This window comes from Sturnira hondurensis, unplaced genomic scaffold, assembly GCF_014824575.4.
Source record: "Sturnira hondurensis isolate 20B ecotype Veracruz unplaced genomic scaffold, ASM1482457v3 Scaffold0017436, whole genome shotgun sequence".
Classification (NCBI taxonomy): Eukaryota; Metazoa; Chordata; class Mammalia; order Chiroptera; family Phyllostomidae; genus Sturnira; species Sturnira hondurensis.
In genome coordinates, this window is record NW_028090067.1 from 16,626,019 (window position 1) to 16,651,460 (window position 25,442).

Genomic DNA, 25,442 nt, shown 5'->3' on the forward strand with positions numbered 1-25,442 from the left:
TTCTGGACATCCTCGCCTGTGATCTGGAAGAGCTTGAGGCCGGGGGATGTCGCCAGGGGAGGGTCTGCTGCAGCCACATCAACCACAGGAACACGTGTGTAGCCACCACCAAGGTGGGGCCCCTGGTGCCGGGTGCGATGCGTGAGGGCTGCACAGGCCAGCAGATCACACCTGCAGCCACAATCACAGCTCGCCCCACCCAGCGAAGCCAGAGCACCTGGCCCAGGCCCACTGGGCAGTGGCACAGTGTGTGCTGCCACCTGCAGCAGGCACTCCCCAGTGGGCAGCGGCAGCGACACGACATCCTGGGCCTGGATGGTAGCGCCCTACATGGTAGACCAGGTATGGAGCGGTGCTGGCCCTGGTCCACGGCCGCCCAAAAGGGGTCCTAGGAGGTGCTGTCTGGAGCAGCAGCAGTTCCAGTCGCACATGCCTGGGCTCGGGCACATACTGGTAGTCGTCGTCGATACCCATGACAGACTGGAGGGCCGGCCGTGGGTCACCCGCACTTCTGCATCCTGTGGGACCAGGGCCTGGGGGGTACTGTTCTCAGGGTGCACAATACGCATCTCCTGAGTTGGGCACAAGGTTCAACTTGTGGCCACGAGAGCAGCATTTGGAGCAAAGGGAGCAGGGGGCCCCTGGGGCCTGCTGGCACTGGGGCATAACAATACCCCCTTCCTGCCCACCCCACGGTTGGGCCTTCTGGGGTCATCTCCTTCCCTCTGCATCTGCTCTCAGAGCTGCTCAGCCTGCGGCTACTGGGAGACCCTCTGGTGCTGCCAGAACCCAGCCATGGGTGAGGGGGGGCCTCTCGCACTGGGGCCCCCACCGGGAGGTGGGCCAGCATGTCAGAGACCTCAAAGGCTTTCAGGGTGCAGGCATAACACTTTGGTGTGTCTGGCTTCTGGCAGTCTGTCGGTGTGTCCCTTTCATAAAGGGTGGACCTCTGTCAATGAGTCTAAAATCCCACTGCACCTACAATTCTGCTTTTCAGTGGTCGTAAGATTCTGTTGTTCTGATTTCTTCATCCAATCTGATAGCTCTGAATTCAGATTTGGAGAGTCCGGGTATGAGCCCTAATATCTTCAATGTAGTGAGTCTCTGCTTCCAGAAACAGAGGATGCTCTGCGCATGGGGTGAGTGGCACCAGGCTTGATGGGCACTTCTGTGCCCTGGCAGAGGTCCCAGGAGCCTGCGAGGGGCTGGCCCCGGAGAGTTCACGAGCTCCTCCAGCCTCGCGTGCAAGTCTGGGCTTCATGAGCGTCCCCTCAACTATTTTCACTTCCCCAGACTTCCCCTATGACATTCTTTCCACCCTCCCCGCTTCTAGAAGGACTCCACATGCAGTTCCTAGCACCTCTTCTCTCCCTTAACTCCTTGCAGTCTGCCTTCTGCCCCCTCGACATTCGTTGCTAAACCCAGTGCTCCTGGCCGCCTAGGTGTTCGCCTCCAACCCTTTGGCCGTGTGGTCCACTTCTCCAAGCGGTCAGGTCAGAACCCCCAACGGAATCAGTCATTCACCATCAGCTCTTTGGCTGCTGCCTGGAAGAGAGGCTCCTGGCAGTCACTCGTTAAATCCGTCCACCCCGAGCCATAATAAACAAATTCCAAAATAAATGATCAGGTCCTGACTCTGCTCTAGAACATTCACTAGTTCCTCATTGCCTTCGGCCTAAAGCCAGACTCTGGGTGGGTACAGAAGCTCTCCTTGTCCAGCTGGACTGAAGCCCAGGGCAAAGCCCCGGGAAACTGATAGGGCTCTTAGGGCCTGGGGGAGGGGTGCGGTATAAAGTCTTCAGAAAAAGGACTCCTATCCTGGTTTCCTAGCCTAGGGCACCCCATTCAAGACTAGCAATCCTTTCTTTAAGAAAAAATTTAAATGTTTTACTTATTTTTAGAGAGGAGAAGGGAGGGAGAGAAACATTAATATATAAGAGTTACATCAGTTCAGTTGCCTCTCACACGCCCCAAGTTGAGGACCTGACTGGCAACCCAGACACATGCCCTGACTGGGAATTGAACCAGCAACCTTTCAGTTCACAGCCAGCACTCAATCCACTAAGCCACACCAGCCAGGCCTAGGCATCCTTTCTGAATTTGGATTGGAGCAGGAGAGGGCAGGATGGGCAGGGCCACAGGAGGCGGGAGTGCCAAGGATGGGATGGGCCCTGGGCACAGAGGGGTTAACTGCAAAGCGATCTCAGAGAGATCAATGGGTTACTCACTGCAGGAAGAGGCAGAAGCAACGCAGAGAAGCAGAGAGCCGGGCAGAAGAGCATGCCACCTGGGGGAAATCGGGCTGAGGAGGAGGTGGCCAGTGGGCGCTCTGGAGGGACCGCCCGAGTCCAGCTTAGCAGAGGAGGGGCCTTAAAGGAGAAGAGGGGCAAGTGAGAGGCAGACCTGCAGGGAGGCACCAAGGGGCAGCCGCTGAGCCAGGAGGCAGCCTCAGCCTGACGGTTTGCCCAGGATCAAGCAGGGGGCTCAGAGCCCAGGACTGAGGTGGGTGTTGCCCATCTTGTACTTGGAGGGTCTCTGCGTGCTGGGTGCTGGGGGAGGGGAGCATATGGATCTTTCCTTCCCTCTGCCCTGCCGGACCCCCGTGCCCTGAATTTGTCCCACCAATCTAGAGGTCCCAGGCTCGGGAGACCCACAGGTGGTAGCTGATGTGGGCTGTGGGGTGGGGCAGGCATGAGGGTGCTCACAGCTTTCACAGATGCACACACACGCACACAGGCAGCTTAACACAGCACCACCTGTTACACACAGGCTCTCAGAGGGGGACTCCAGCCCGGCGGGAGTCAGAGTGCCAGGGTGGCAACGGCCCAGTCTGCCCCTTGGAGTGTGATCTTCAGCCTCCCGTGTCCCCTCTCTGAGCCTCGATTTCCTCTCAGGTGCAAAAAGGGGCCAGAGAGTGACCTGTACGGTTTCCCAGTGGTGCTGCTGTGGGGCTGTCCCTAAGCTGGACTCTCCAATGACGCAGGGGTGTCACCCTCCTTTTGCTGACTTTGACCCCCGTCCAAGAGTCTTCCCTGAGCTTCAGACCCTCACTGAGAACAATATATACCCGCTGCTGAGGTCAGAGTGCCCCTCCCCTCACCTACCACCAGGGCCTCGCCCAACTCTGTCTGTATCTTTACCTGCATCACTGGTTGGAGGTCCCTCACCTCTCTAACCAGCCCTTCACACTCCGCACTATGGGGGTGTCCCCTGGGAAACTGAGAAACCCACCTCAGATGCCAACGTGACCGCGCCCGCAGCTTGCACAGTAGGTCTCGGTGGTAAGTTCCAGCTCTGCCGCCTACCCCCACCCCTAGTAGCTTCTAGCCCAGGAGACCTAGCCAAGCCAGGCTGCAGGTGAGGGAACCAGGTCCTGGGGTCCAGTGACCAGGGCTGGGAGCCCCTGCCTGAGAACCCCAGCTTGTCTTCCCCAGGTGGCTGTCTGTTGGAGAGATGGCTGATGCCCAGAACACGTCCCTAGACAGCCCGGGGCACGTGGGGGCTGTGGCAGTGCCGGTGGTCTTCGCCCTCATCTTCCTGCTGGGCACAGTGGGCAACGGGCTGGTGCTGGCGGTGATGCTGCGGCCCGGGCCGAGCGTGTGGCGGGAGCCCGGCAGCACGACGGATCTGTTCATTCTCAACCTGGCCGTGGCCGACCTCTGCTTCATCCTGTGCTGCGTGCCTTTCCAGGCCACCATCTACACACTGGACGCCTGGCTCTTTGGGGCCCTCGTCTGCAAGGCTGTGCACCTGCTCATCTATCTCACCATGTACGCCAGCAGCTTCACTCTGGCTGCCGTCTCAGTGGACAGGTGCGCTGTGCCCAGACCTGGTCGGGTCTGGGCTGGGGAGGGAGGACCTGAGCAGATGCTCAGTGGCTTTAGGAAAGAGAAGGGGGGTTGGCAAAAGGCGATGGGAGAGGGGAGAAGAGCAGCTCTCTGGCCACCACCACCCAGTCTCTGGACCCCTGCAAGGGCGTGTTTCCGGGGACCATCCTGCCCTGCCCCCAACTCCACTTGAGCTTCCCCAAAACATCTCCGTGTCTCAAGTGTGGGCACAGGGCCTAGCACATGGTGGGTGTTCGCGAGTGTGAAATGAATGGCAAGCGAAACTCACCGATGCATTCAGATACTTTATCACCGCCCACTCCTGGCCCAGGTTGTGGTCATACCTGCTGCCATGGCTTGAAAGTTGGGGCCAAATCCGGGCTCACTCTCCAGCTCCAACCTCGGCCAAGTCATTTTCCTCTGTGCTTCCAGGCACTACTCTAAGCACTTTGCCCTTAACCCCCTGAGTCACCACCGCCTGGGAAGCAGGTCGAGCGGTCACCCCCACGGCTGAGATCAAAGAGGTCCCCTCACAGGGTTTCCGTGGGGGCGAGGATGCGGGCTGCCAACCGCCCGCCCGCCGCTCTCACCCCGCGCCCGCCCGCAGGTACCTGGCCGTGCGGCACCCGCTGCGCTCGCGGGCCTTGCGCACCCCGCGCAACGCCCGCGCTGCTGTGGGCCTGGTCTGGCTGCTGGCGGCGCTCTTCTCGGCGCCGTACCTCAGCTACTACGGCACGGTGCGCTACGGCGCGCTGGAGCTCTGCGTGCCCGCCTGGGAGGACGCGCGCCGGCGCGCCCTGGACGTGGCCACCTTCGCCGTCGGCTACCTGCTGCCAGTGGCTGTGGTGAGCTTGGCCTACGCGCGCACACTGCGCTTCCTGTGGGCGGCCGTGGGCCCCGCGGGCGTGGCGGCGGCCGAGGCCAGGCGCAGGGCCACGGGGCGCGCGGGGCGCGCCATGCTAGCGGTGGCGGCGCTCTACGCGCTCTGCTGGGGTCCGCACCACGCGCTCATCCTCTGCTTCTGGTACGGCCGCTTCGCCTTCAGCCCGGCCACCTACGCCTGTCGCCTGGCCTCGCACTGCCTTGCGTACGCCAACTCCTGCCTCAACCCGCTGGTCTACGCGCTCGCCTCGCGCCACTTCCGCGCGCGTCTCCGCCGCCTGTGGCCCTCTGGCCGCCGCCGCCACCACCACCACCGCGCCTGCTGCCCCTTTGGCGCCCGCCGCACCGTCCGTCGCATTCGCCCGGCGTCTTCGGGTCCTGTTGGCCGCCCCGGGGACGCCCGGCCTCGGGGGAGGCTGCCGGTGGGTGGCGGCTGGGGTAGGGAGCCCGAGGAGGAGGCTGCTGGTGGCAGGGAGGCTGGACCGGCCCTGTGTTCTGGAGGACCGAAATAAACCTTGTTCGCCTCCACTCTGCTGGGTGTCCTGTCTGTTGTTCCCCTGCCCCAACGGCTGGATGCTCTAGGGGATGGGGCCGAAGCCAGAAGCCCTGTGAGGAGCAGTGGGTGTGCGGGGGGGCCCAGCCCAATGGACACCCCCGGGCGGTGAAAATGGGTGGGTACAACTCAGAGCAGCCCCCAAGATGGGCAGCCCCCAGACAGCGTCCATGGCTGGTCTGGCAGGAGGGCAAGTCCTCTGCCCATCCCTCCAAATCCATCCGCAGGGTCTAAGCCCCGCTTCCTCCACAAGCCTTCGCCAAGCCCCTTCTCTCCAAGGCCTGTTCTGGGCTGTTTAATTCCAGCAGCTAATGTGGCAAATATCGGTTAACAAGGTACAATGTATCTTATGTGGAGCTGCATTCTTCTATCTAATCAGATCAACTCTGCAAGGTCCCTGCAACTTGTTCCATTTTACAGATGAAGAAATCAAGAATCGGAGGGGTTTAGTGATTTGCATAAAACGGCGAATTTCACCCTTTTTTCATCGCATAGCACACAAACTAGCTACTACAATTTTGCAGCACACTAAAAATATGTATTTTTGCTGCTCTGACCAAAAAAAAAAACTCGGTGTAGCTTTGATTCATTCACACCAGACAGCTATTGTGTTGGCTGTTGTCAGGTTTTGTTTTTTGTTTTGTTTTGTTTTGTTTTGACAATCTAAAGGAAAAGAGATCAGTGGCCCTGACTGAACAGTCAGGCATTGCATGTTTTAGAAGTTCTGGTGGCACACCGGGAAAACTGCTGGCCTAGAGTCATGTGGTGTTTGGCAGAGGCTGGATTCAAACCCACGGCAGTCTGACTTCTCCAAGGAACCCTCTCCTCCACCTCTGAGGCCGCTGCTCCGGGCTTTCGTGGTTTCCAGAGTTTTCCTTTGGTTCTTCCTGATTCTGCATCAGCCCTCTTCCCAGAACCTGCAGCTCCCCACACCCCAGCCAGATGCCTTGGAAACCTCAGAGGGCTCCCCTTCCTCTTCCTCGGGAGAGTTCTGTTCAGGCACTCAGGCCAGCAGGTCCTGATGGGCTTCAGGCCTCCCACCATTGCCTGGCCCAAATCCCTCCGTCAGTCCTCAGCTGTTTGGCCCTCCTGGCTCAGGAGACACAGAGCCACGCTCGGGGCCCAGCTGGCCACCCGGCAGCCATGGCTGCCCTGTGAAGCCCCTTTCCCTGTTCCTGCTCACAGCTGAGGTCGTCTGTGGCTGCGGAAACCTCCTAATTAACCAATAAATCAGTTTAAGTGGTTGCAGAGCCGACCGCTTCCTTCCCTGCCTTACCACACGCCAATAACGCTCATCTGCTTCTGGTCGGGGCCTGAGACCTGTCGGCCTCTGTGTCTCCCCAGCACGCCTGCTGGCTGCTGGGCACCCTGGGAGGGCCCTCCCTGACAGAGGCAGCTGCTGAGTCCTGGTCACTGCCTGCCGCCTGCCACCTGCCACCTGCCACAGACCCTGGGGTCAGAGCGGCAGTCACAGGGGGAAGCTGAGACCCAGCTGGGGGAGCAACTTCTTCAGGGGCCCAGCGTAGCACGCCTCTGCCAAGGCGTTCACGGCTGAATCAGGCCACAGCAGTGGGGCTTTTCCCTGAGGGCCACAGGGGCAATGCCTCCCGCTCCCACAGTACCCAGCGTGGCCTCTATCTACCTGTGGCCTCACTCACACGTCCACCGGCTCATTCGGGCCTCATGCCAACCCTGGCAGGTAAGAAATATCACCTCCATTCTCAGAGGCAAAAGCTGAACCTCAGGTGAGGTAGCTTTACCAGAGCCAAGTGGCCGATTTGTGGAGGAGCTGGTACCCTAACCCGGCCCCAGGGGTGGCTCTCCGGGCGGCCCAGGCAGCATGTGGAAAACATCCCAGCATATCTGACAAAGTTTGACGCACAAGGATGGTGAGTGCCTGCAAAGTGAGAGAAGGAAACAAAATCTCCCAGCTGAACCGCTGCTCTTCCCTGGTCACCTCTGTAGGCACGGACAGGGGCCCCACTGGGGACAGCTTCCATCCAGGACAGGCAGAGTCCAGGCTGCACGAAACAAACCCCAGGCCCTGGGGGAGGGTACCCGCTCAGCCAGCAGACGGTTGTCCAGCCCCAGATGTCGAGGCCTCCTCCTCTGCTAGCAGGTCTGGCTGGACCATTGGAGCCAAATAAAGAAGCCAGAGGCCCTGGTCAGGGGCGGGCAGTACAGCCTGGCTCAGAGCAGACACACAGATGCTTGATACACGAGGAAAGAGGTGCCAGGGGAGGAAAGAAACTACCCGTCCCGCCCTGCTTTCCTTATGCCCCAGACCTCTGAGTGCCTGCCCTAGGCGAGGCCCATGGGGGAAGACAGAGACGCTGGGTCTGACCTGGCCTCTCCCTTCCAGTGGCTCTCAGCCCGGCTGGAGGGCCAGACACCGAAAGAAGAACAGACAGCACCGTGGAATGGGCCATAAGAGAATGCAGCTCTGAAGGGGCGCGGAGGAGGGCACTGCTGCCTTCCTGGGCCATCCGGGCTGGAGTCCCAGAGAAGGAAACGATCCACACCCACTCTCCTGGAGAAAGGTAGGAAGAGTCTGCGAGGTGGAGCAGCCAAGGTGGGGCGGGCACAAGTAGGAACAATAAGCAGCTCCTGTCACTGCAGCAGGTGGAGCCCAGGGAGGCTGGGAGGGTGGGCGCCGTGAGGTCACCAGGGCCATGGGGTTGCAGCGCCCGGGGGCTGGGTGGGACTGGCAGGCTGACCTCGAGCTGCTCCGAGGGCCTGGCCTGGGGCTGGGAGATGACTTTTCCTGTGGATTTGGCAGGAAGATGGATGGCCGGCTGCTGGGCTCCGCTCCGCCCCGCCCCAGAGATGCCCGGGTCTGCCTCGGGGGGGCTAATGAAATGCTCGGAAGAGCAGATGGTCTCAATACAGCAGGTTCTTGAATAATGTCGTTTTGTTCGATGTCGTTCTGCCAGAACGCTGACGAGGTGCCACAGGAACGTAACTCTAGTTTGTATCAGCCTATAATAAAACTGCCTTCATGGCGCGTCATTTTGCTTCAAGTCCCAGAACCTGTGCATGATGCTCAGTGAGAACTTGCTACACTTTGGTTAGGAGAGAGCTGTGAGTCCTGCAGAACCAGAGGCAAGCAAGGGGGCGTGGGGGGCCTGCCCTGAATGAGCCCTGTCTGCTGCCCCCAGGGCCCAGGAGAAGCCACCTGGCCGCAGCCCCCTGCAAGGCCTGCAAAGGAACCAACCCTGTTAGTTGGAAGGAGAGTTAAATTCTGCATCCCTGTCATCCTACTTGTGCTTGCAAACCTCTTAGGGATGGGCCTGTGGCAATCATGTCTGAGCACATAGTGGGTACAAGGTTCTCCTGCAGAAAAGAAAGACAGAGGCCCAGGGGATTGCGGGAGCCCAGCGGAGGGCCCTCAGCCAGGCTGGGGAGGGAGAGAAGACTTCCCGAGGGGCTGGTGCCCCAGCCAAGTCCTGCTGTGGGAGGTAATCAGGGCGGACGGGCAGGGAGACAGAACAAGGTGTGCGAGGCAGCCTGGAGTCCGGCATGGCACGGGGCACGAGGGCCTGTAAGTTCTCCCCTGCGACTGAGAATGTACTTTGTCCAGAGGACAACGGTGAGTCACTGAAAGGTTGTAAATACAGAACAACAGCCTGATGAGATTAACTCTTCAGGGAACTCTTTCTGGCGTGAGGCAGGCTTTCCTTCAGAGGGGGAGCGGGAGGGCGCTGCTGTTAAGAGGCTGCTGCGAGGACCGGGAGAGGACGCTAGGGGGCACGGGCAGTGGGTGGGCAGATGTGGGGGGACACATGGGCCCCCCACTTAGGAGGTACAGTTGTCAGGACTTGGTGATTGAACACGTGTGGGGAGGAGAGAGGTGTCCCAGATGACACCCCAGAATCCTACTTTGAGTTGATGGGGGTGGCCGTGGGGATAAGGAGGGTCAGTTTGAGGGGAGCTTGGTTGGAACATGCTGAGGCAAAGGGGGTCCACAAGACCCTGTGGCATGTGGTGAGGGGGTTCTGCAGGGCCTGCCGCCCTGGACACTTGCTACCTTTTAGGTCCTGGGCGGGGCCTGGAACATGTGTCTCGCTGGCTGGGGAGTCGGAAGGTGAGAGCGCTAAGAGATCAGAGATCAAGCAACACACCCGAGATCCCAGAGCTGGCCCAAACCGGAGCTGCGATCTTCAGTTCGGGTTTGTCTGATTATGGTTCCACAGTGTTTGGGCAAGAGAAGAGGTAGGAAGGAATTGGTTAAGGGGGTGGGAGGAGCTGGGGTGGGCAGAGGTGACTCCTCTGCCCTGTATAGCAACTGTAGTCAGGGCTCAAACTCAGTCCAGGGGAGGGTGAGCGAGGTGAGGACCCTGGCGTGGCCAAGTTAATCAGCCATCCTCCCTGCGGCCGGCTGGCGGGCACAGCGTCATCAGCTGTGCCCACCTGGGGACGTCAATACCAATTAAGGACCCAAGGTTCCCTATTAATGAACATTAGTTTCTCAGCCCCGATGCATGGCTCATTTGCAGGCTGCCCGCCGGGTCCAAGATGGCCTGAGGCCAGCAGGCCAGGCTGTGCCGGCTGGAACGGTTTCTGGTGCAAGGACAAGACTGATTTATTGAGGCATCTGCTGGGTGCCATGGTGTTTCGGCGGCCCAGTCTCAGCGGAGGGGTGAGGCGGGAGCAGGAGGAAGGGTGGTACAGAGGGGTTGAGGGCACGGTGCCAGCCAGGAGTGCCTGGGGGTGTTGTGGATGGTGGTGGTGCTGGGGAGGGCGCTGGCCTGGACACTGGGTGGACCTGCCAGGTCCACTCAGAGGTGGCATAGTGCAGGGGTCAAGGAGTGGACTCAGAGCCTCTCTGTCGGTTGGACTCTGGCTGCTGCACTTCCTAACTCTGGCCTCTCTGGCCTTCAGTGAGGTGCAGACCTGGGCTTTCTGGCTGAGCCCGGTCCCTGCGGAAGCAGACTGCCTCGCTCACCGCGGCTGCCTGCCAGCTGTACGTGATGTTTCCAGGGCTCCTCTGGGCAGATCCTGGTCTCCGGGGAAGGAGGCGTGACTGCGCCACCCCCCCCCCCGCCCCCTCCACCAGCATGTGCTGACTGGCAAGTGCTTCTACAGCAGGTGGCGTCCTCATGGCTCTCAAAGCAGGAGTCACCGGGCTGGGGTGGGCCAGTCATGGGAACAAGAGGACATTCTGGTCCCTGGTCTTTTGCTTCCCTCAGTGTGTTTCCTCACCTATAAAGCTGGGTTACCATGTGTCCCTGCAGGCACTCAGGCCTTGGTGTCAGCTGGTGAGCCAGCAGCAGGGCATTCGGGCTGTAATGCCCCCTGGGCCCCATAGCTGGCGGGGGCCAGGGTCTTTGTTGGGATTGCCCAGGCCCTGTCCTGCTTCCTGACCTCCTCGCCCTGGCTTGGGCTCAGCACCTGAAGCAGTCTGGGGAGCAGGCAGCCTCGGTTGGGACAGGGACTTCCCCCCAGGGTGCGTGGTGCTCACTGCAGTGAGGCCACATCCGACCTCCAGATGGAGGTCACAGCCTGCCTCACCTGGTATCTGCCACCTTCAGAGCTCAGGACTCCTGTTGGCCTGGTCCTGCTGCCCTCTCTGGCCAGTCACCCTCCAGGTCCCACAGCCAGCTTGGAGGCCACCTCGGGAGGCCTGTGACAGTGGTGGCAGCCAGCAAAGATAAGCCAGGACCTCTCCAGACTCAGCTCAGCCCCGTCACCTCCTGCTGTCCTCTCTCTTCTCCTGGGGGCCCAGGTACATGCCTTGTCCACCAAGCGCACTGTATCCTGTGCTCAGTGAGAAAAGGGCCGCACCCTCCTGTGCCTGAGGTGGCCACGGGGACAGAGGCTCACTCAGGACGGCCTGTGATTCCCACTCTGGGTCCCAGGGGCACTGGAGACGTGGGCACTTTGAAAACCCTGGCAGAGGTCACTCTAGACCCGGGCTGGGCCCCACGTGCCAGCTCTCTGATCTCAAGCGAGTTTCTTTCGCTGAGCCTCAATTTTCTGCATCCGTAAAACAGTGGGAGCCGAAATGTTGGCCGCCTCACATTCTATGGCAAACACTGAATCAAAGGCTTGTGTGAAGGGCCAGCCAGCGCACAGCGGGAGCTCAGCGAATGTGCTGCCCTTCCATTCAGGACACTGCTTCTGAGGAGGCTTTTGCGTCAGGCCTGGTGGAAACTGCAGCGGCTTCCTGGGGGTGGGGGCAGGTGGGGGCGGGATCACGCCCCAGCCTCGCTGCCTGGTCAGTTGCCTGGCAAACCTGCATTTTCTCAGCTCTCACAGTCGTGAGAACCTGTGAACATTCTTCCCTGAGCACTTCCCACATTGGCCCGCCCTGGGACATGCCAGGTGGCGATTCTGTCCTTCTGTGCACCCCTGCGTCCCCACCTAGAACAGGGCCGAGTGCTTGGCAAGGGCTCAGTATCTCTAACAGGAACCGGTGTGAGGTAGAAAGCAGAGGACCCTCCCAGGAGGCGAAATCAACAAAGACGGACTTCTTCTTCCTGCCACCACCCCCGTCCCTGCTTCCCCACCAACTCAGCAGTGTGGAAGCAGCTAGAAGCAGCTCACTGGTTGTGCAGGCAACCTCTGCGGAGGCCCCCTCCTGCCCGTGCCCAGCCCCGCCGGCTCAGGGCCGACTTGTGGGTTTTCTGACTCATTCCAGTGTCTGGGGCTGACACAAACTGGCCGGCTCTTCACCAGTTTGGGGTTGCAGGAAAAATCCTGGTTGGAAACGGGGCAAGGAGATGGGGCCTGCTGCCTCACTGTTTGGGAAGTGTTTGATGAGGCTGCCAAGGCCTCATCCGCCCAACCCCTTGTTCATGGTCCACATGGCCACAGAGGGAGTTGACAGGGACCCCTTCACCTGCCCAGGTGGCCTGTTCTCATGATCACTTGGCTACAGGGCCAAACGTGGGTGGGTGGGTGGGGCACCACGAGGATGAAGGGTGCTGGTTTCCAGGGGGGCAGGTTGGTCCAGGCCAGGGACTTGGGAGTTCGCCGGGAGTCTCCGAGTCAGGCTGTCCCGGGAACACATGTGGTCCTCACCGGACAGCTCCACAAAGTCTCAGCTCTGCCAGGACAAAGCAGCCTGCCCGAGGGCACAAGTCTCGGAAGGGCCCAGGCAGCCCCCTGGGACATCCTTGGCAGGCCCCTCACCTGTCTGCTCCCAGAGGTCTACAGCAAGAATTCCTGATCTTCCCCGCCCCCCACCGCCCCCAGAGCACGCACCCCGCTGAGAATGCGAGCTACGGGGCCTTCGTACCCCAAATATACACACACACTCCACACAAAACCTCGCATCCTGTCGGGGTTCATAGCCAAGGGCCTGTTTCTTGAACCACTTAGGCCCCAGGTGGAGACACATGGCCTCAACTCTGTCCAGGGTGAGTGGCTCTGGCAGAGATGGGGTGGGGGGAGGCTCCCAGAAGCAGGCCCCAGGAGAAGTGGCCCACCTGTTTGATGTCCACTCCGCCCACTCCTGCCTCTGCCCCGCCAGGACTCTTCCCTGCCCAACCCGCTCCTGGGGCGGCACAAGCCCTGTAGGAAGGAGAGCTCCGAGGAGGCCCCCAGGCCTGAGCAGGCAGGCTCACCTGGAGGGAGGGAGTCAGTAAAAGCAGCCCACTGCTGCACCTCCCCCTCCCCCACAGCAGGCAGGCAGCCCACCTTACTCAGAGCAGCAGCAGCTGGAGCTCCATGGAAACAGCTTATTGCTCTTCCTCTGCCCCTCGCTCTTTCACCCTTGGGGCAACCACCAGGCTTTCCCTTCCTCACCGGGCCCAGCTGCTGAGCTCCGGGCTTCCCCTCCTGCAGAGTCCCCAGGCAGCAGGGCGGTAGCTCACACCCACACAATGCCCTTTGTCTTCGTGGTCTAGGGAGCAGCCGGGCTGCACAAGTTTACTCCGATCTGACCAAGCTGGGCTTTGGGGAGTAAGCTCCCTCCTCCGACGGGTGGGAGAGGAAGTGGGGAGAGCGCGAGGGGACACAGAACGATGGCCCAGAACAAGCCTGCCTTCGCTCTGAGGTCAGACATTCCTTGGACAGGGCTGGGCCAGGCAGCACCTTCCCTCCAGCCCCTGGGGCAGACCCCTGCTGCGGGGTGGGGGGTGGGGGGGGGCTACCTATCTGAGTCAGTGGCCCACAACCCAGGAAGTGTCCGCTCCTGCCTCCTTTCTGGGAGCCGTGAGCCTTTTCTAGTATTTAGTTTCCCGGTTGCCGCTGCAACAAATGGCCACAGACTTAGTGGCTTAAAACAACACAAATTTATTCTTACAGTTCGGACGGTCAGACCTCTAAACATCAGTCTGACTGGGCTACCATCGGTGTCGGCAGAGCTGGTTCTGTCCGGAAGCTCGGAGGGACTGTGTCTGGACCTTTTCCAGCTTCAGGGGTCAACTGCATTCCTTAGCGAGTGACCCTTCCTCAGCTCCTGCCCCTGCTCTGTCGGTGTGCCTCCTACTTCCTCCCTGATCTGCTTCCCTCTCAGAAGGGTCTCGGTGATCACCTCGGCCCGGGATAATCCGGGATAATCGCCTTGTCCGAAGATCCTCATGACTAATGCAAAATCCCTTTGTGCCACACAAGGTCACGTTCACAGATTCCGGGATGAACGTGGCCATCTTGGGGCCCACTGTTCACCCCAAAATGACTAGGCTGCAGAGTCACTGTGCCCTCCTAGTGCTTCAGTGATTGGGAGGGAGAAGAGTTGGGGGTTTTCTGCTTTGGGCTGCGCAGGGCCCTCCCTAACCGGGTATTCCTAAGGTCCAGGCCTCATCAGCCTGCCCCCTCCAAGCAGAGAAACCGGCTGTGGTGCCTCCTAGGAAGACAGGAGCCAAGCCTGAATCTAAGTGCTGGTGAGAGGCAGAGGGCGCCTGCTGGCTGCAACAAGCCCACGACTGGAAGGGGCCCAGAGAGGGGTCCTGAGCCTGAGGGTGCCAGGGAGACCACAAGATGAGCAGGCCCTGTGAGGACAGCACAGGGTCGCCAGGGGCGAGGCGTGGCTGCCGTTCTGCGGGGATCAGAGGGAGAAGCGGGGGCATAGTCCCGGCCCACGGAGATGAGAGGGATGGTGGCTGGAAGAGGCTCTGAGGCCAGTGGGAGAGCGCCCCCAGCCCGACATCTGGGGTGAGGCCGAGGCCTCCCCCACAAGTGCAGCTCCGAAGTCCCAGGCCTCAGGCTTTCTTGGTAACGAGAGCAGGTGGGCGGGGTGGGCGGGAAGGCAGGGAGCCCCGCTGCTACCTCTTCTCCATGTCTTGCATCTGCAAGCTGAGGGAGGTGAAGCTGGCCAGGAGGTCTGTCACCTCATCCACCTGCGGGACAAAAGTGAGGCTCTGTCACTGGTGTCAGGACAGGCCTAGGCGCCTGGGCCCCCAGGTCCCCTTCTCATAGCACAGACCTGGAGGGCAGGCGTTGTCTCGCCTCCCACGGCCTGTGCCGGCTTCACTGTGACTGTGGAACAACTGGCCGAGGGCTAACCCTTGACGGCAGGTGGTCTCAGACCACCCCAGAGAGGAGGGCCACCAGCAGCTTCCGGGGAAGCAAGCAGAGGCTCTGGGGTCCAGAGGGGGCTGCAAACCCACGGCAGCGTTTGTAGAAGGATGGGGCTGCCTCCTGTGAGGAGGGTCTGGCTGCCTCACAGCAGGGATGGAGCGGCCCTGCAGCGCCCACCAGACCCTGGGTCCAGGCCTGCGGCCAAAGCTCACCTGCTCCCTGGTGCTCGTCATCTGGAGGCGGGTGCACAGGTCGTCCAGCCGTTCCCGCTGCTCGTGCCGCCCCAGGCGCTCCAGGTACTCCCTCAGCATCTGGATGATCTGGAAGGAGAGTGCGGGCTGGACCAGGGGCCCCAGCGAGGAGGCACAGAGAGGCCTGCTGCTGCTGCGCAGAGGCACAGTGCAGCAGGGACCAACCAGGGTAGAGTGAAGTGACCTGGGAGCGCTGGCACTGGAGGCGGGGTGTCTATGGTAAGGGTGGCACCTGTCTGGCACCATGGGCTGGGCAGGAGAGGCACTCACCTGCTTCACCTCTAGCCGCACGGCCTCCAGGCACTGGGAGTGGCCTTCCTGCAGAATGTTCAGCTTCGACTTGGCCAGGTGCAGGGGCGTGCGGCCAGCCCGGTCCAGGGCGTCTACACGGGCCCCTGAGGGAGTGGCAGAGGTGAGCGTGCTGGGACTGAGGGTCAGAGAGGAGGGAGAAGGGGAAGGCGCCACATACCTCCTCGAAGCAGTGTGGTGATGACAGGGACGTGGTTGGTGCAGGCCGCTGAGGAAGAACAGGGACTTGAGAGAGCAGGGCCACCAGGACTTGGCCCTGGCTGCCCGCTGCAGGGAGTGGCACCGTGTCTCTGAGTGTGCCTGTGTCAGGGCACGCCTCCTGAGGTGTCAGCAAGGCAGCAACTTGGTGGGACTCAGCAGGCAACTCTACTCCCTCCCTGTACCACTGGGGAAGCTGAGGCTCAGAGACCGTGTCTGCCTCACCGCGAGCCCCGGAGTGAGTCAGCTGCAGGGCAGGAGCCGCTGCAGGCCTCACTCCCTAGCAGAACTGCTGCTGTCAATTTACATTGCTAAGTCAGTTCTGCTCAGGGCACAGCCAACTAGTGACAGACAGGGAAGTCCATGGCACATAGACCAGTGGCTGAGGCTCTCCCCAGGTGACAGGAGATCCTGCTGGGAGCCTGCAGGACCCCAGGCTCGTCAACAGAGGAGCCCGTCTGTGCCACAGACAAGGGTGTCTTGGCAGCTGTCCGGGCACTTACCCAGGTGCAGTGGTGTGTTCCCCAGCCCGTCTCGCTGGTTGGGGTCAGCCCCGTGGTCCAGGAGCAGCTGCACTGGAAATGGGAAAACCCAAGAGGAGCTGGCAGAGGATTCTGAGGCCTGGACCCTCACACCCACCCCAAACCTGGCTAAAGAGGCCCACTCAGAGTGTGGACACGGAGACTCAGCAAGGTTCCCTGTGTCGCTTCCCTCCCTCTCTCCCAGGGTTCATGTGCTAGACCCTGAGGGCCAGGAACTGAGGATTCGAGGAGGCCCTTCTGGCCTATGCAGGTGTTATGGGGCGGAGATTTTAAGGGTCAAAAAAAGCTCTCCCAATAGCAGTGGCCGCCCATGAAGGTCCTCAGGAGCACGCCCCGCCCCATTCACAGCCAAGCACCACAGGGAAATCAGAGGAGACCCGGTGCTGTAGGTGCCTCAGGAGTGGGCTGTGGCACTGCCAGAGCTCCTCAGTCACCCGTGCGGGCAGGCTGGCTCGTGGCGAGGGCCAGGCCGAGTGCCGCACCACACGCGGAAACTAATTCTAGAGACGTGAAAGCTCCGTCAGGCTTGTAGAGGAAAACAGGACTCTATCTTCATGGTCTTGGGAGAGGCAAAGGTTTCTTAAATAGGTCACAAAAATACTCACTATAAAAAAGACTGATACATTCATTAACATTTAAAAGAACATGTATTCATCAAAAGATACAATTCAGAGAATAAAAAGGCAAGGTCAGGGAAGGTAAGTCATTTATATTTGCTAAATGATTTGCAAACAGAATAATCAATAAAAGATGTTTAAAAAACGGACAGCCCTGGCTGGTGTGGCTCAGTAGATTGAGCTCTGGCCTGCGAACCAAGGGGCCGCTGGTTCAATTCCCACCCAGGGCACATGCCTGGGTTACAGGTCCCCAGTAGGGGGGTGCGTGAGAGGCAACCACACACTGAGGTTTCTCTCCCTCTCTTTCTCCCCCCTTTCCCCATCTCTAGAAAGAAATAAATAAAATAAAGTATTTTTAAAAAATGGACAAAAGACTGAGACAGATACTCCACAAAAGAGGATATGAAATGCCCAACAAATACAGAAAGATCTGCTCAACAACGTGGACTGTCAGAGAAACACAAACGAAACCACAGTGAGGTACCACCACACCAAAAAAGCTAAATTAAAAAGAAATAATACCAAGTTCAATGCCGAGGATGTGCAAATATCTGGAACTCTTACAACGCTGGGTGGGAGCGCACATTGGTCCAACCACCGAGAGAAGCTCGGAAGTACCTACCAAAGCTGAATATGCATGTACCCAGTGGCCCCAATTCTGTCCCCAGGTTTACACCTAACGTAGGGAAGTGCTCGTATCCACCCAGCCACACGTGTAAGAATGTTCACAGCAGCTGTATTCATTCCTAGCCCAAACCTGGAAACAACACGGACGCCCATCCATGGTGGGAAGGGTGAGCTGTCACACGTCACACAGCGAAATACCACCCAGCAAGGGGACAGGACACGCAGCCTTCAGAAATGCATCTCGAGGATGTAAGTTTGAGTGAAAGAAGTCGAGGTACAAGAGCGCGACCTCTACGAGAGCGCCTCCACTCACGTGCGATCTGCACACAGGCAGAACCAGTGCAAGGGTGAGCAGGCCCGCCGCAGCGTCAGGGCTGGGCGGGGCTGTGGGGCCCCAGGAACATTCGGCGTCGTGATCTGGGGAGTGGTTATGACAGTGTGGCGTACAGAAAGGTCACTGTTTGTAAGTTATACCACACCCCAAAAAGACTCCTAAAAACAAGGGCTGTCTAGCTACAGCCTTGGCACTGAGTAAAGGTGGCCTGCGTGTCTGGAGGGACTGGCCCCAGCCTCCAGGCGATCATGTGCTTCCCCTAGGCTTACCCCTTCCCCAGTCTGGCAGTGCCAGGCCCACAGGCTCGGGGAGTGAGAGAAGCGCACACCTCCCTGGCTATGCAGGCAGCAGCCCTTCCCAGCCCCGCCCTGTCCCTCTGCTCCAGGACTCACCAATCTGGTCGTTGCCATTGCAGGAGGCAAAGTGCAGAGCCGTGCGGCCCTTGTCATCCGCTGCACAGGGATCGGCGCCATCTTCCAGCAGCTGCTGCACTGACACCACCAAGGCAGAGGGAAGCAGGGGGGACAGAGTGACAGTGTTAGCTGAGCTGCAGTCCCCAGGGGATGCAGAGGGGTGCTCAGGGGCCCTTCTGGGCAAGGCACTGCCAATGCATGGGACAGCTAGTCCCTCCTGGATGCTTGTCCCACAGGGGCTGCCATGTCAAGGGGCTTGTTTTCCTGAGGGCACAGCTACAACCACGGATTCTGGGTGCTCAGACTCATTGTCTGGTGATAGAAGGATCTTGACCCTCAGAGTCAGGACTTCTAGACTCACAGAAATCCCCATCACGGACTTGGCCCCATGCCACTGCCTAAACTTGGATACACATCCACTCCAGCTGGACACAGCTGCCCACGCTGTTGGTGAGCGCTTGCTTTGCTCCTAAGAGGCAGCCCTTTCGAGTAGACAGAACACAGGTTCCGGAGCCACACACACAAAACCCTGGGCTAAGCTAAGCTAAAAAGGAAAGAGCACATTTCCAATGGCTTAGGGTACCAGAAAGAGCTGGGCTGGGAGTGAGAGGGCCCAGATTTGGGCCCCAATTCATCAGCAAATGGCAGTAATTGCTGCTCCACAAACCAGAGCTCCTGTGATGAGAATAATGGATGTGAATTTCCTTCTCTGAAAAGCCCGGAACCATTATAAAACGAGAGGCATTAGCTATTGCATGTACATGTCCAAGTAAAATGCAGAAATAGCTACTAACAGCATTTTAGGGCAAGGAACATTTGCGTCTGCTTCAGCAAACCTCTCAGGGACTTGAGTCCTTCCAGACTACGCCCAGGAATCTCCTCCTCGAACATTTCCTATCTCCCAGGCTGAGTTAGTCACTTGCTCTCCCGCACCCGAGTCCAGCCTGCTGCTCTCACATTAACGTGCAATGCCATTTTAGAGTAACTGAGACGGTACACTGAGATCCCGCCATGTGTCAGGTAGCTGACGGCCAGGCCCCTCGGCCACCCAGCAACGTATTAGGCCCATTTCACAGACCTGGCGACTCCAGCCCAGAGAAGTCACGTGACATTCCCAAGGCAAGTTCACACAGCTGACAGGAGGCCAAGCTGGGGCATGAACCCACACTTCCATGGCTCCAGAACTTACATCTCTCCAACTGAAAACATAACCTCAGGTTTTCAGGGGGTTTGTCTTAGAAATGCTGTTGCTTTACTATTCTCTTATCCAACTATATTGTCAGGGTTTTATCTTCATACCTGGGACTGAGATACTACTTGTCTTGCGCAGTGAAGTTCGCTGGCTGAGTGAATGAATGAATGAGGGAGAAGGTTCACGAGAGGGAAGCGGAAACGAGAACATGGGACATCCCAGTGTCTACCAGCCCAGTCACCAAAAGAGAGCCCGTCTCAAGGAGACACAGAACACTAAAGCAGCGGGTTCTGCTCTGTGGTTTGTGCAGTCACAGTCTGCGGAAAGTACCTTAGCGACACCCATCAGAAGCCATCAAAACACGCATAGGCTTTGATGTGACGGTCCCATACCAGGCGGTTAGCTTAAAAGTGAAATGCCAGTGTGCAGACGTGTAACTGACTAACTCGCTCTTCCTTGGTCCTTTTAAAGGCATTGTGCGCACGCAGCCTTTAAATATTGCGACTGTAATTGGGGAATGGAGTGTTAAAGGGCTTTTTACTTTATAAGCTTTAGAAAAATCATAGTCACCTATCTATTCTATAAATAGGAAAAATGACACTTCCATTTTGAAAAACAAACATTAACAAAGACTACGAAAAATGTGTATGATACACAAAAAATTATGCAGGCTACAGAACTGAGCACAGTGTGCAAGCCCATAAGGAAAATTCCTCTGCGCAGAACCCTGGCCGAGTGGCTTAGTTGATCAGAGCATCGTCCAGATGCGCCAAGGTTGTGGGCTCAATCTCTGGGCAGAGCACATGTAAGAATCAAACAATGATGCACAACTAAGTGGAACAACAATGTTGACATTTTCTCTCTCTCTCTCCCATCAATAAATAAAATTTTAAAAAAAAGAAAATTTCTCTGCATAGGAAGAACTGGAAGGATAGTTAACAAAACGTTAACAGACATTAAATTCTTTGAAGACATTATGGATGTTTTACTTGTTAATTCCCAAAGCATTTTAAATGCGTATATTATTTCCATACTTGAACACCTGATTCAAGCTGAACTAGACTTTCTGTGGAAGGGAAGTTTAGTTAAAATATTCTCTGGTCACACACCAGAGATAGTAAAAAGCGAACACTTATCATTTTTCCTCGAAAAGCTACCTAGGTTGCTGCCCAAATATTCCAATATATTAAAGTTCATGGAAAAGAGACCAAAGTGAAGGGCTGAAAGCGCTCCAGGCCTGCTCATGGTGCTACACCAGGGACAGGGGCGCCACTTCGAGACCCACATGCAACACTCCAGCCCCGGAGCTGAACCCCCATTCCACGCCTGCTGTGCACGGGACTGCCTCTCCCAAGGCCCTCGATCTATGCTCACACTTCGTCTGTTGACCACAGCATCCCGCCATGAAAACAGAATAATGTCCCCTTGAAGTAGGCAGAGTAAGGGCTCCTGAAGATACCACACCCTAATCCCCGGATAGGCTACCTTACACAGCCAAAATGGACTTTGCAGAGGTGGTTAAGGTTAGGGACCTCGAGCTGGGAACATTATCCTGGATATTCAGGCCCCATTTAATCACATGAGTCCCTAATATCAGAGAATCTTTCCCTGCTAGGAGGTCCAGAGAAGGGCAGTGTGAGAAGTCAGTCCACTATTGCTGAGTGTGAAGACGGAGGAGGGTGGCCCCCCGAAGCCGATAAAGGCAGGGACACATGCTCACCGAGAGCCTCCAGAAAGAAAAACGGCCCGGCAGATACCTTGGTTTCAGCCTGGTGGGAGCTGTGCTGAACTCCTGACCTATGGAACTGTATCATAATACATTCGTGTTGCATTATACCGCTGTGTTTGTGGTACTTTGTTACAGTAGCTGTAGAAATGAATATAACACTCTGATCTACAGAAAGAATTAAGTCAGAGGATAAAATTAAAACTGTTTTCCTCCACCTTGCCCTTCTCCCTTTGACACTGCTACTACCCAATCCCCTGGTGGGTACTGGAGCAATGACAGGAAACCATCCCCCAAAGCAGAGTGGAGTCCTGCAGGAGCCCCTCCCACGCCTTCCAGATGGTCTGCCAAAAAGCAGGTTTGAGAACCAGTGACCCAATTAGCACTAAGCCTCAGTGAGCAGTTGAAGGTGTCTGCTCTGTGCAGATGGCGGCTCTGCTGACAGCTAAAACCCAATGCTGGTCCAATCCCACTGCCCAGTTCCCAAAAGTCCCTATCTGACAAGTGTCAGGGATACAAAGGGAGACGTGGTCCCCACCATCAAGGAGACCGACCACAGGGTGATAAACACTAGGACATCAGGAAGTCCAAGGGGACAGGGGAGCATGGGAAGCGAGCATCTAAGCCAGGCGTAACTTCTGCGAGATGACTCTGCCTGAGCATGGTCCATGGGATGAGCTGTCGGACTGAATGAATTCACACACTGTCTTCCCAGGTTTTGGATTTCCCCTCCCCCACCCGCCCATGGAGCTGGATCCGCTTTGCACACTCACCTGTTTCCACGTCATTGGCATTGGCCGAGTCCCTCAGCCTCTTCAGAGCTGTGAAGAGAGTAAGAGAGTGCCAGTTTATTTTTTTATTTTATTTACTTATATTTAGAGAGAGGGTAAAAGAAAGAGAAACACTAAGTGGCTGCCTCTCACATGCCCCCAACTGGGGATTGACCTGCAACCCAGGCACATGCCTGGACTGGGAATCAAACCTGAGACCCTTTGGTTTGCAAGGCAGTGCTCAACACACTGAGCCACATGAGTGCCAGTTTAAAAAACGACACCAGCAGTAGCCGTGATGAAGCAGAAAGTGGACGACTTCCTAGTTAATGTACCATTCTGCCACAGTAGCATCTAAAGAGAAAGAAAGTTGCCAGGATACAAGCGTCACTGGCCCGGGGACACGGAGAAACTTGAAATGTGGCACAAGTAGTGCAAAAGCCCCATTCTGCAGCAAATCCGCCAAGGCCACTGGAGCCAGATCTTGAATCTGCCCCTCGTAGTAGCTGGGCGGCTTGAGCAAGTTAGTTCACCCTCCGGGGCCTTGGGTCTACCACCTGNCCAGCAGTAGCCGTGATGAAGCAGAAAGTGGACGACTTCCTAGTTAATGTACCATTCTGCCACAGTAGCATCTAAAGAGAAAGAAAGTTGCCAGGATACAAGCGTCACTGGCCCGGGGACACGGAGAAACTTGAAATGTGGCACAAGTAGTACAAAAGCCCCATTCTGCAGCAAATCCGCCAAGGCCACTGGAGCCAGATCTTGAATCTGCCCCTGGTAGTAGCTGGGCGGCTTGAGCAAGTTAGTTCACCCTCCGGGGCCTTGGGTCTACCACCTGCAACACAAGGCTGAGCTCCATCCCGACAGCCCCGAGTTACTGCCAGACGAGACCAGATGTTTACATGAAGTTCTCTGTGAACAGGTTACACAGAAAATCTTACACTCTCCTTCAAAACAGGCCACTCCCAAATGATTTAAATTTGGTAATCCCTCAGCAGAAACAGTTTCTCCTACAATGGTACTACCTCTGTATTAGAAGCTAATACAAAGCCAGGCCTTCGTCCTCAGAAAAAAATGGTCAAAATTTGCAACTCAGATACACAATGATTCCTCACATTCACAGAGTGCTTGACAGATTATACAGCACTCTACTTCAAATTTTTAATCTTTGTGGGTGGAGTCATACAAACAATACTAGGAGGGACTCCAAATTTAGTCTCCATTTTTATATTGTTCCCGAGCTGCTTTCCACCTCACCGGCAGATTTTAAGGACAATACGGTAGACGCATTAGAGCAGAAGCCTGGGTTCAGCAGACCTGGGCCTAATGCTTGCACAGCCACGTTCTGGCTAAGTGACTCGGAGCAAGGCATTTTCTCTGGGCCTGTTCCCCTCCCTAAAATGAAATCCGTTTCTGCATCTCAATGAGTTATTATTGTGAGAATCAGAAGTGATCACAACAGTGTCTGGTGCACAACAGAAGCAGGGTAATAATTACATATATGTATTAGTTTACTTAACTCGCACAAAATCTCTGTAGCCCACGTATTGTACTCATTCTACAAGTGAGCGAACTAAGGCCGAAGCGTTCTACAGTTTGCCTGAGGCGGAACCCAGGTAGAGGCGTGCAGTCCAGATCTGCGCTTTGAAACAAGCTGGTAGGACTTGGCGACGGGCTCTAGCCTGCTCCGCACCGCCCGTACTAAAAGTATTCCCAGTGCCCCATTTTATTATCTATTAATAAACATCTGCACTCGGGAGAAGTGTCTATTCAGGAATTGCCAAGTGTGAAGACTTTGTCTTTCCATTCATGGTCCTTAGCAGTTACGCGTAGCAATTGTTGCCGCTGAAAGGAGAGTCAGGGGTCACTCTGGGCCCTTAGATCGGACGTCGGAGGGCTCTAGACTGACGCGGCCTGGATCCCCGCGGAGGACCGGGCCCGCCTCCCTCGCGCTCCTCACCGTGCACCTCCTTGCCCATGGGCCCAAACCGGCGGTGGGGCCTGGCGGCGCGCCTCAGTCGACCGGCGGGGATCTTACGGAGCAGCTCATCGCGGGGCTCCGAGTCCTTCTGCCACAGGACGTGGAGGTAGCGCAGCGGGGACTGGGCACCGCTGGAACCCCCGCCCGGGAGGCTCGCGCTGCAGTCAAGCGCAGACCCGAAGTCTGCGAAGGAGAAGAGGCCCTCGGGGCCCGTCAGCGGCTCCGGCGCCACCGCGCACTCTCCATCTGAGCTCGAGCGTCCGGATCGCGGTTCGTTGTCCGCGCCCCCGGCGGCGGCTGCCATGGCAACAGTTCCGCGCGGGGCTGGCCGCTGGAGCCTCGTTCCGGACCGACCAACCGACCCTCTTCCCTCCGCCCTAAGCCTCGCTGTCAGCGGGCCAGCCGTAAGTACAGATGGCCTGCAACCACGGCAACGGAGCTGGCGCGGACCTCCGGTCGCGAGCAAGAGAGCTCCGAACCAATGAAAACTCTTCCAGCCTAAGCCCCTCCTCTCAACCCCATAAACTCAGGCAGAAGAATTGGTTTCCGGTAGAGTGACTGGCGGACGTAAGAACCAATCATATTTTTGAAGTGCTGAACACCGGAGCCAATAAAACAGGTGAATTTAGGACACTTTTTCCCATTTCCTCTATCCGCGCAGGAGAAAGGTAACGGGCAAATGCGTTATCCAATCACCTTAAGATGATATGCAGCCAATCGGAAAGGAATGTTGAGAAGCCAAACTTGAGGGAGAAATAAACATAGATTTTTAAATCAGTGAACGTGAAAAAATACTCCTAACTGCATAGAGTAAGTAGGAAAATGAGACTATGTTAAAATTTTGTCTGTCACCACGAACCGAAGAGTAATAGCTTCTGAATGCGATAGATCCCTTTATTCAGGGTTCTCTCGGTAATCCCGGCGTTGATCACTGATTTACAAAGAATTGTAATTCAACGTGGTTACACCCGAGCGACGCTACAGTCCGAAAGCCAGTCATTGAGCCAAGTAATTCTCTGCGTTAAGTTCTGGACGCAGGATCAGACCCCATTCCCGCCGAGATGCTCACAGTCCTGTGGGAGAAGTCCGAACGGGAAACTCCGACGAATTCCGCAGACAGGTAATGTTAAGGTTAGCAACAATGCAACTGGGCGCACAGTTTCGTAAGAGTCTTCAAGACCCTGTACCCGAGGATGGAGTAGGGATAAGGAATGTGTAAAATGGAGTCACTTCAAGTTGCTAAAATGAATGGTGTGGAGGTTGAGACATGAGGAAAGACTCTTCTTGTTCTAACTAGCCCGCTAACTTACTCTAACTTTCCAGGTAACCCTTTAGCTTGCCTGAACGTACATCGGGACATAAACCAGACATCTGGATAACCCTCTAATTACCGCCTTGCCCCGGGACTCACATACCCAGACCTCCTGGCATGTGGCTGATAATTGTCTGGAACCAATCCTAGGGCTAAGAATGCTGGACTGATAATTCTCAAGAATGTACTTTTTACTATAAGAAGTTTTCAAAAATCTTCATCTGAATATATGTTTATTGATTTTAGAGAGAGAGGAAGAGAGAGAGACATCGGTATGGGGAAGAAACATCAACTGGTTAGTTGCCTCCCGTGGGCCCCCTCCCCTGACCAGGGATGGAACCCACAACCTTTTCATGTACCAGGTGCCACTCCAGCCAACTGAGCCACCAGGCCAGGGCTACTGTAAGAACTTCTCTTTCTTCTGTGGAACACTTCTTTTGCCT

At 57.0% G+C, this 25,442-nt stretch overlaps 2 protein-coding genes across 3 annotated transcripts; one reads left to right on the forward strand and one right to left on the reverse strand.

Annotated features, from left to right (window-relative positions):
- The first annotated feature begins 2,741 nt into the window (after positions 1 to 2,741).
- On the forward strand, positions 2,742 to 5,221 carry GALR3 (galanin receptor 3). The gene is made up of 2 exons (XM_037068083.1): positions 2,742 to 3,812; positions 4,435 to 5,221. The coding sequence occupies exons 1-2, from the start codon at positions 3,454 to 3,456 to the stop codon at positions 5,219 to 5,221; spliced, it is 1,146 nt and encodes a 381-aa protein (XP_036923978.1). The 5' UTR covers positions 2,742 to 3,453.
- Positions 5,222 to 13,476: 8,255 nt separating this feature from the next.
- ANKRD54 (ankyrin repeat domain 54) lies at positions 13,477 to 24,152 on the reverse strand. 2 transcript variants are annotated; one of them, XM_037068134.1, is made up of 8 exons: positions 23,667 to 24,152; positions 21,710 to 21,757; positions 17,998 to 18,096; positions 15,989 to 16,060; positions 15,448 to 15,495; positions 15,249 to 15,373; positions 14,940 to 15,047; positions 13,477 to 14,546 (listed from the first exon to the last, which is right to left on the reverse strand). In XM_037068134.1, the coding sequence occupies exons 1-8, from the start codon at positions 23,989 to 23,991 to the stop codon at positions 14,472 to 14,474; spliced, it is 900 nt and encodes a 299-aa protein (XP_036924029.1). In that variant the 5' UTR covers positions 23,992 to 24,152; the 3' UTR covers positions 13,477 to 14,471. The 2 variants fall into 2 exon arrangements, with proteins under 2 accessions (XP_036924029.1, XP_036924030.1); XM_037068135.1 differs by having other exon boundaries at positions 17,998 to 18,091; positions 23,667 to 23,756.
- Positions 24,153 to 25,442: the final 1,290 nt, after the last annotated feature.

Excerpts from the sequence above, each read along its gene's own strand:
- GALR3 (XM_037068083.1), top strand. The coding sequence starts at position 3,454 with ATGGCTGATGCCCAGAACACGTCCCTAGACAGCCCGGGGCACGTGGGG. Across the intron at positions 3,813-4,434 it reads GCTGCCGTCTCAGTGGACAG|GTACCTGGCCGTGCGGCACC; the intron begins GTGCGCTGTGCC and ends GCCCGCCCGCAG.
- ANKRD54 (XM_037068134.1), bottom strand. The coding sequence starts at position 23,991 with ATGGCAGCCGCCGCCGGGGGCGCGGACAACGAACCGCGATCCGGACGC. Across the intron at positions 18,097-21,709 it reads TGCCAATGACGTGGAAACAG|TGCAGCAGCTGCTGGAAGAT; the intron begins GTGAGTGTGCAA and ends TGGTGGTGTCAG. Across the intron at positions 15,048-15,248 it reads TGCGGCTAGAGGTGAAGCAG|ATCATCCAGATGCTGAGGGA; the intron begins GTGAGTGCCTCT and ends CTCTCCTTCCAG.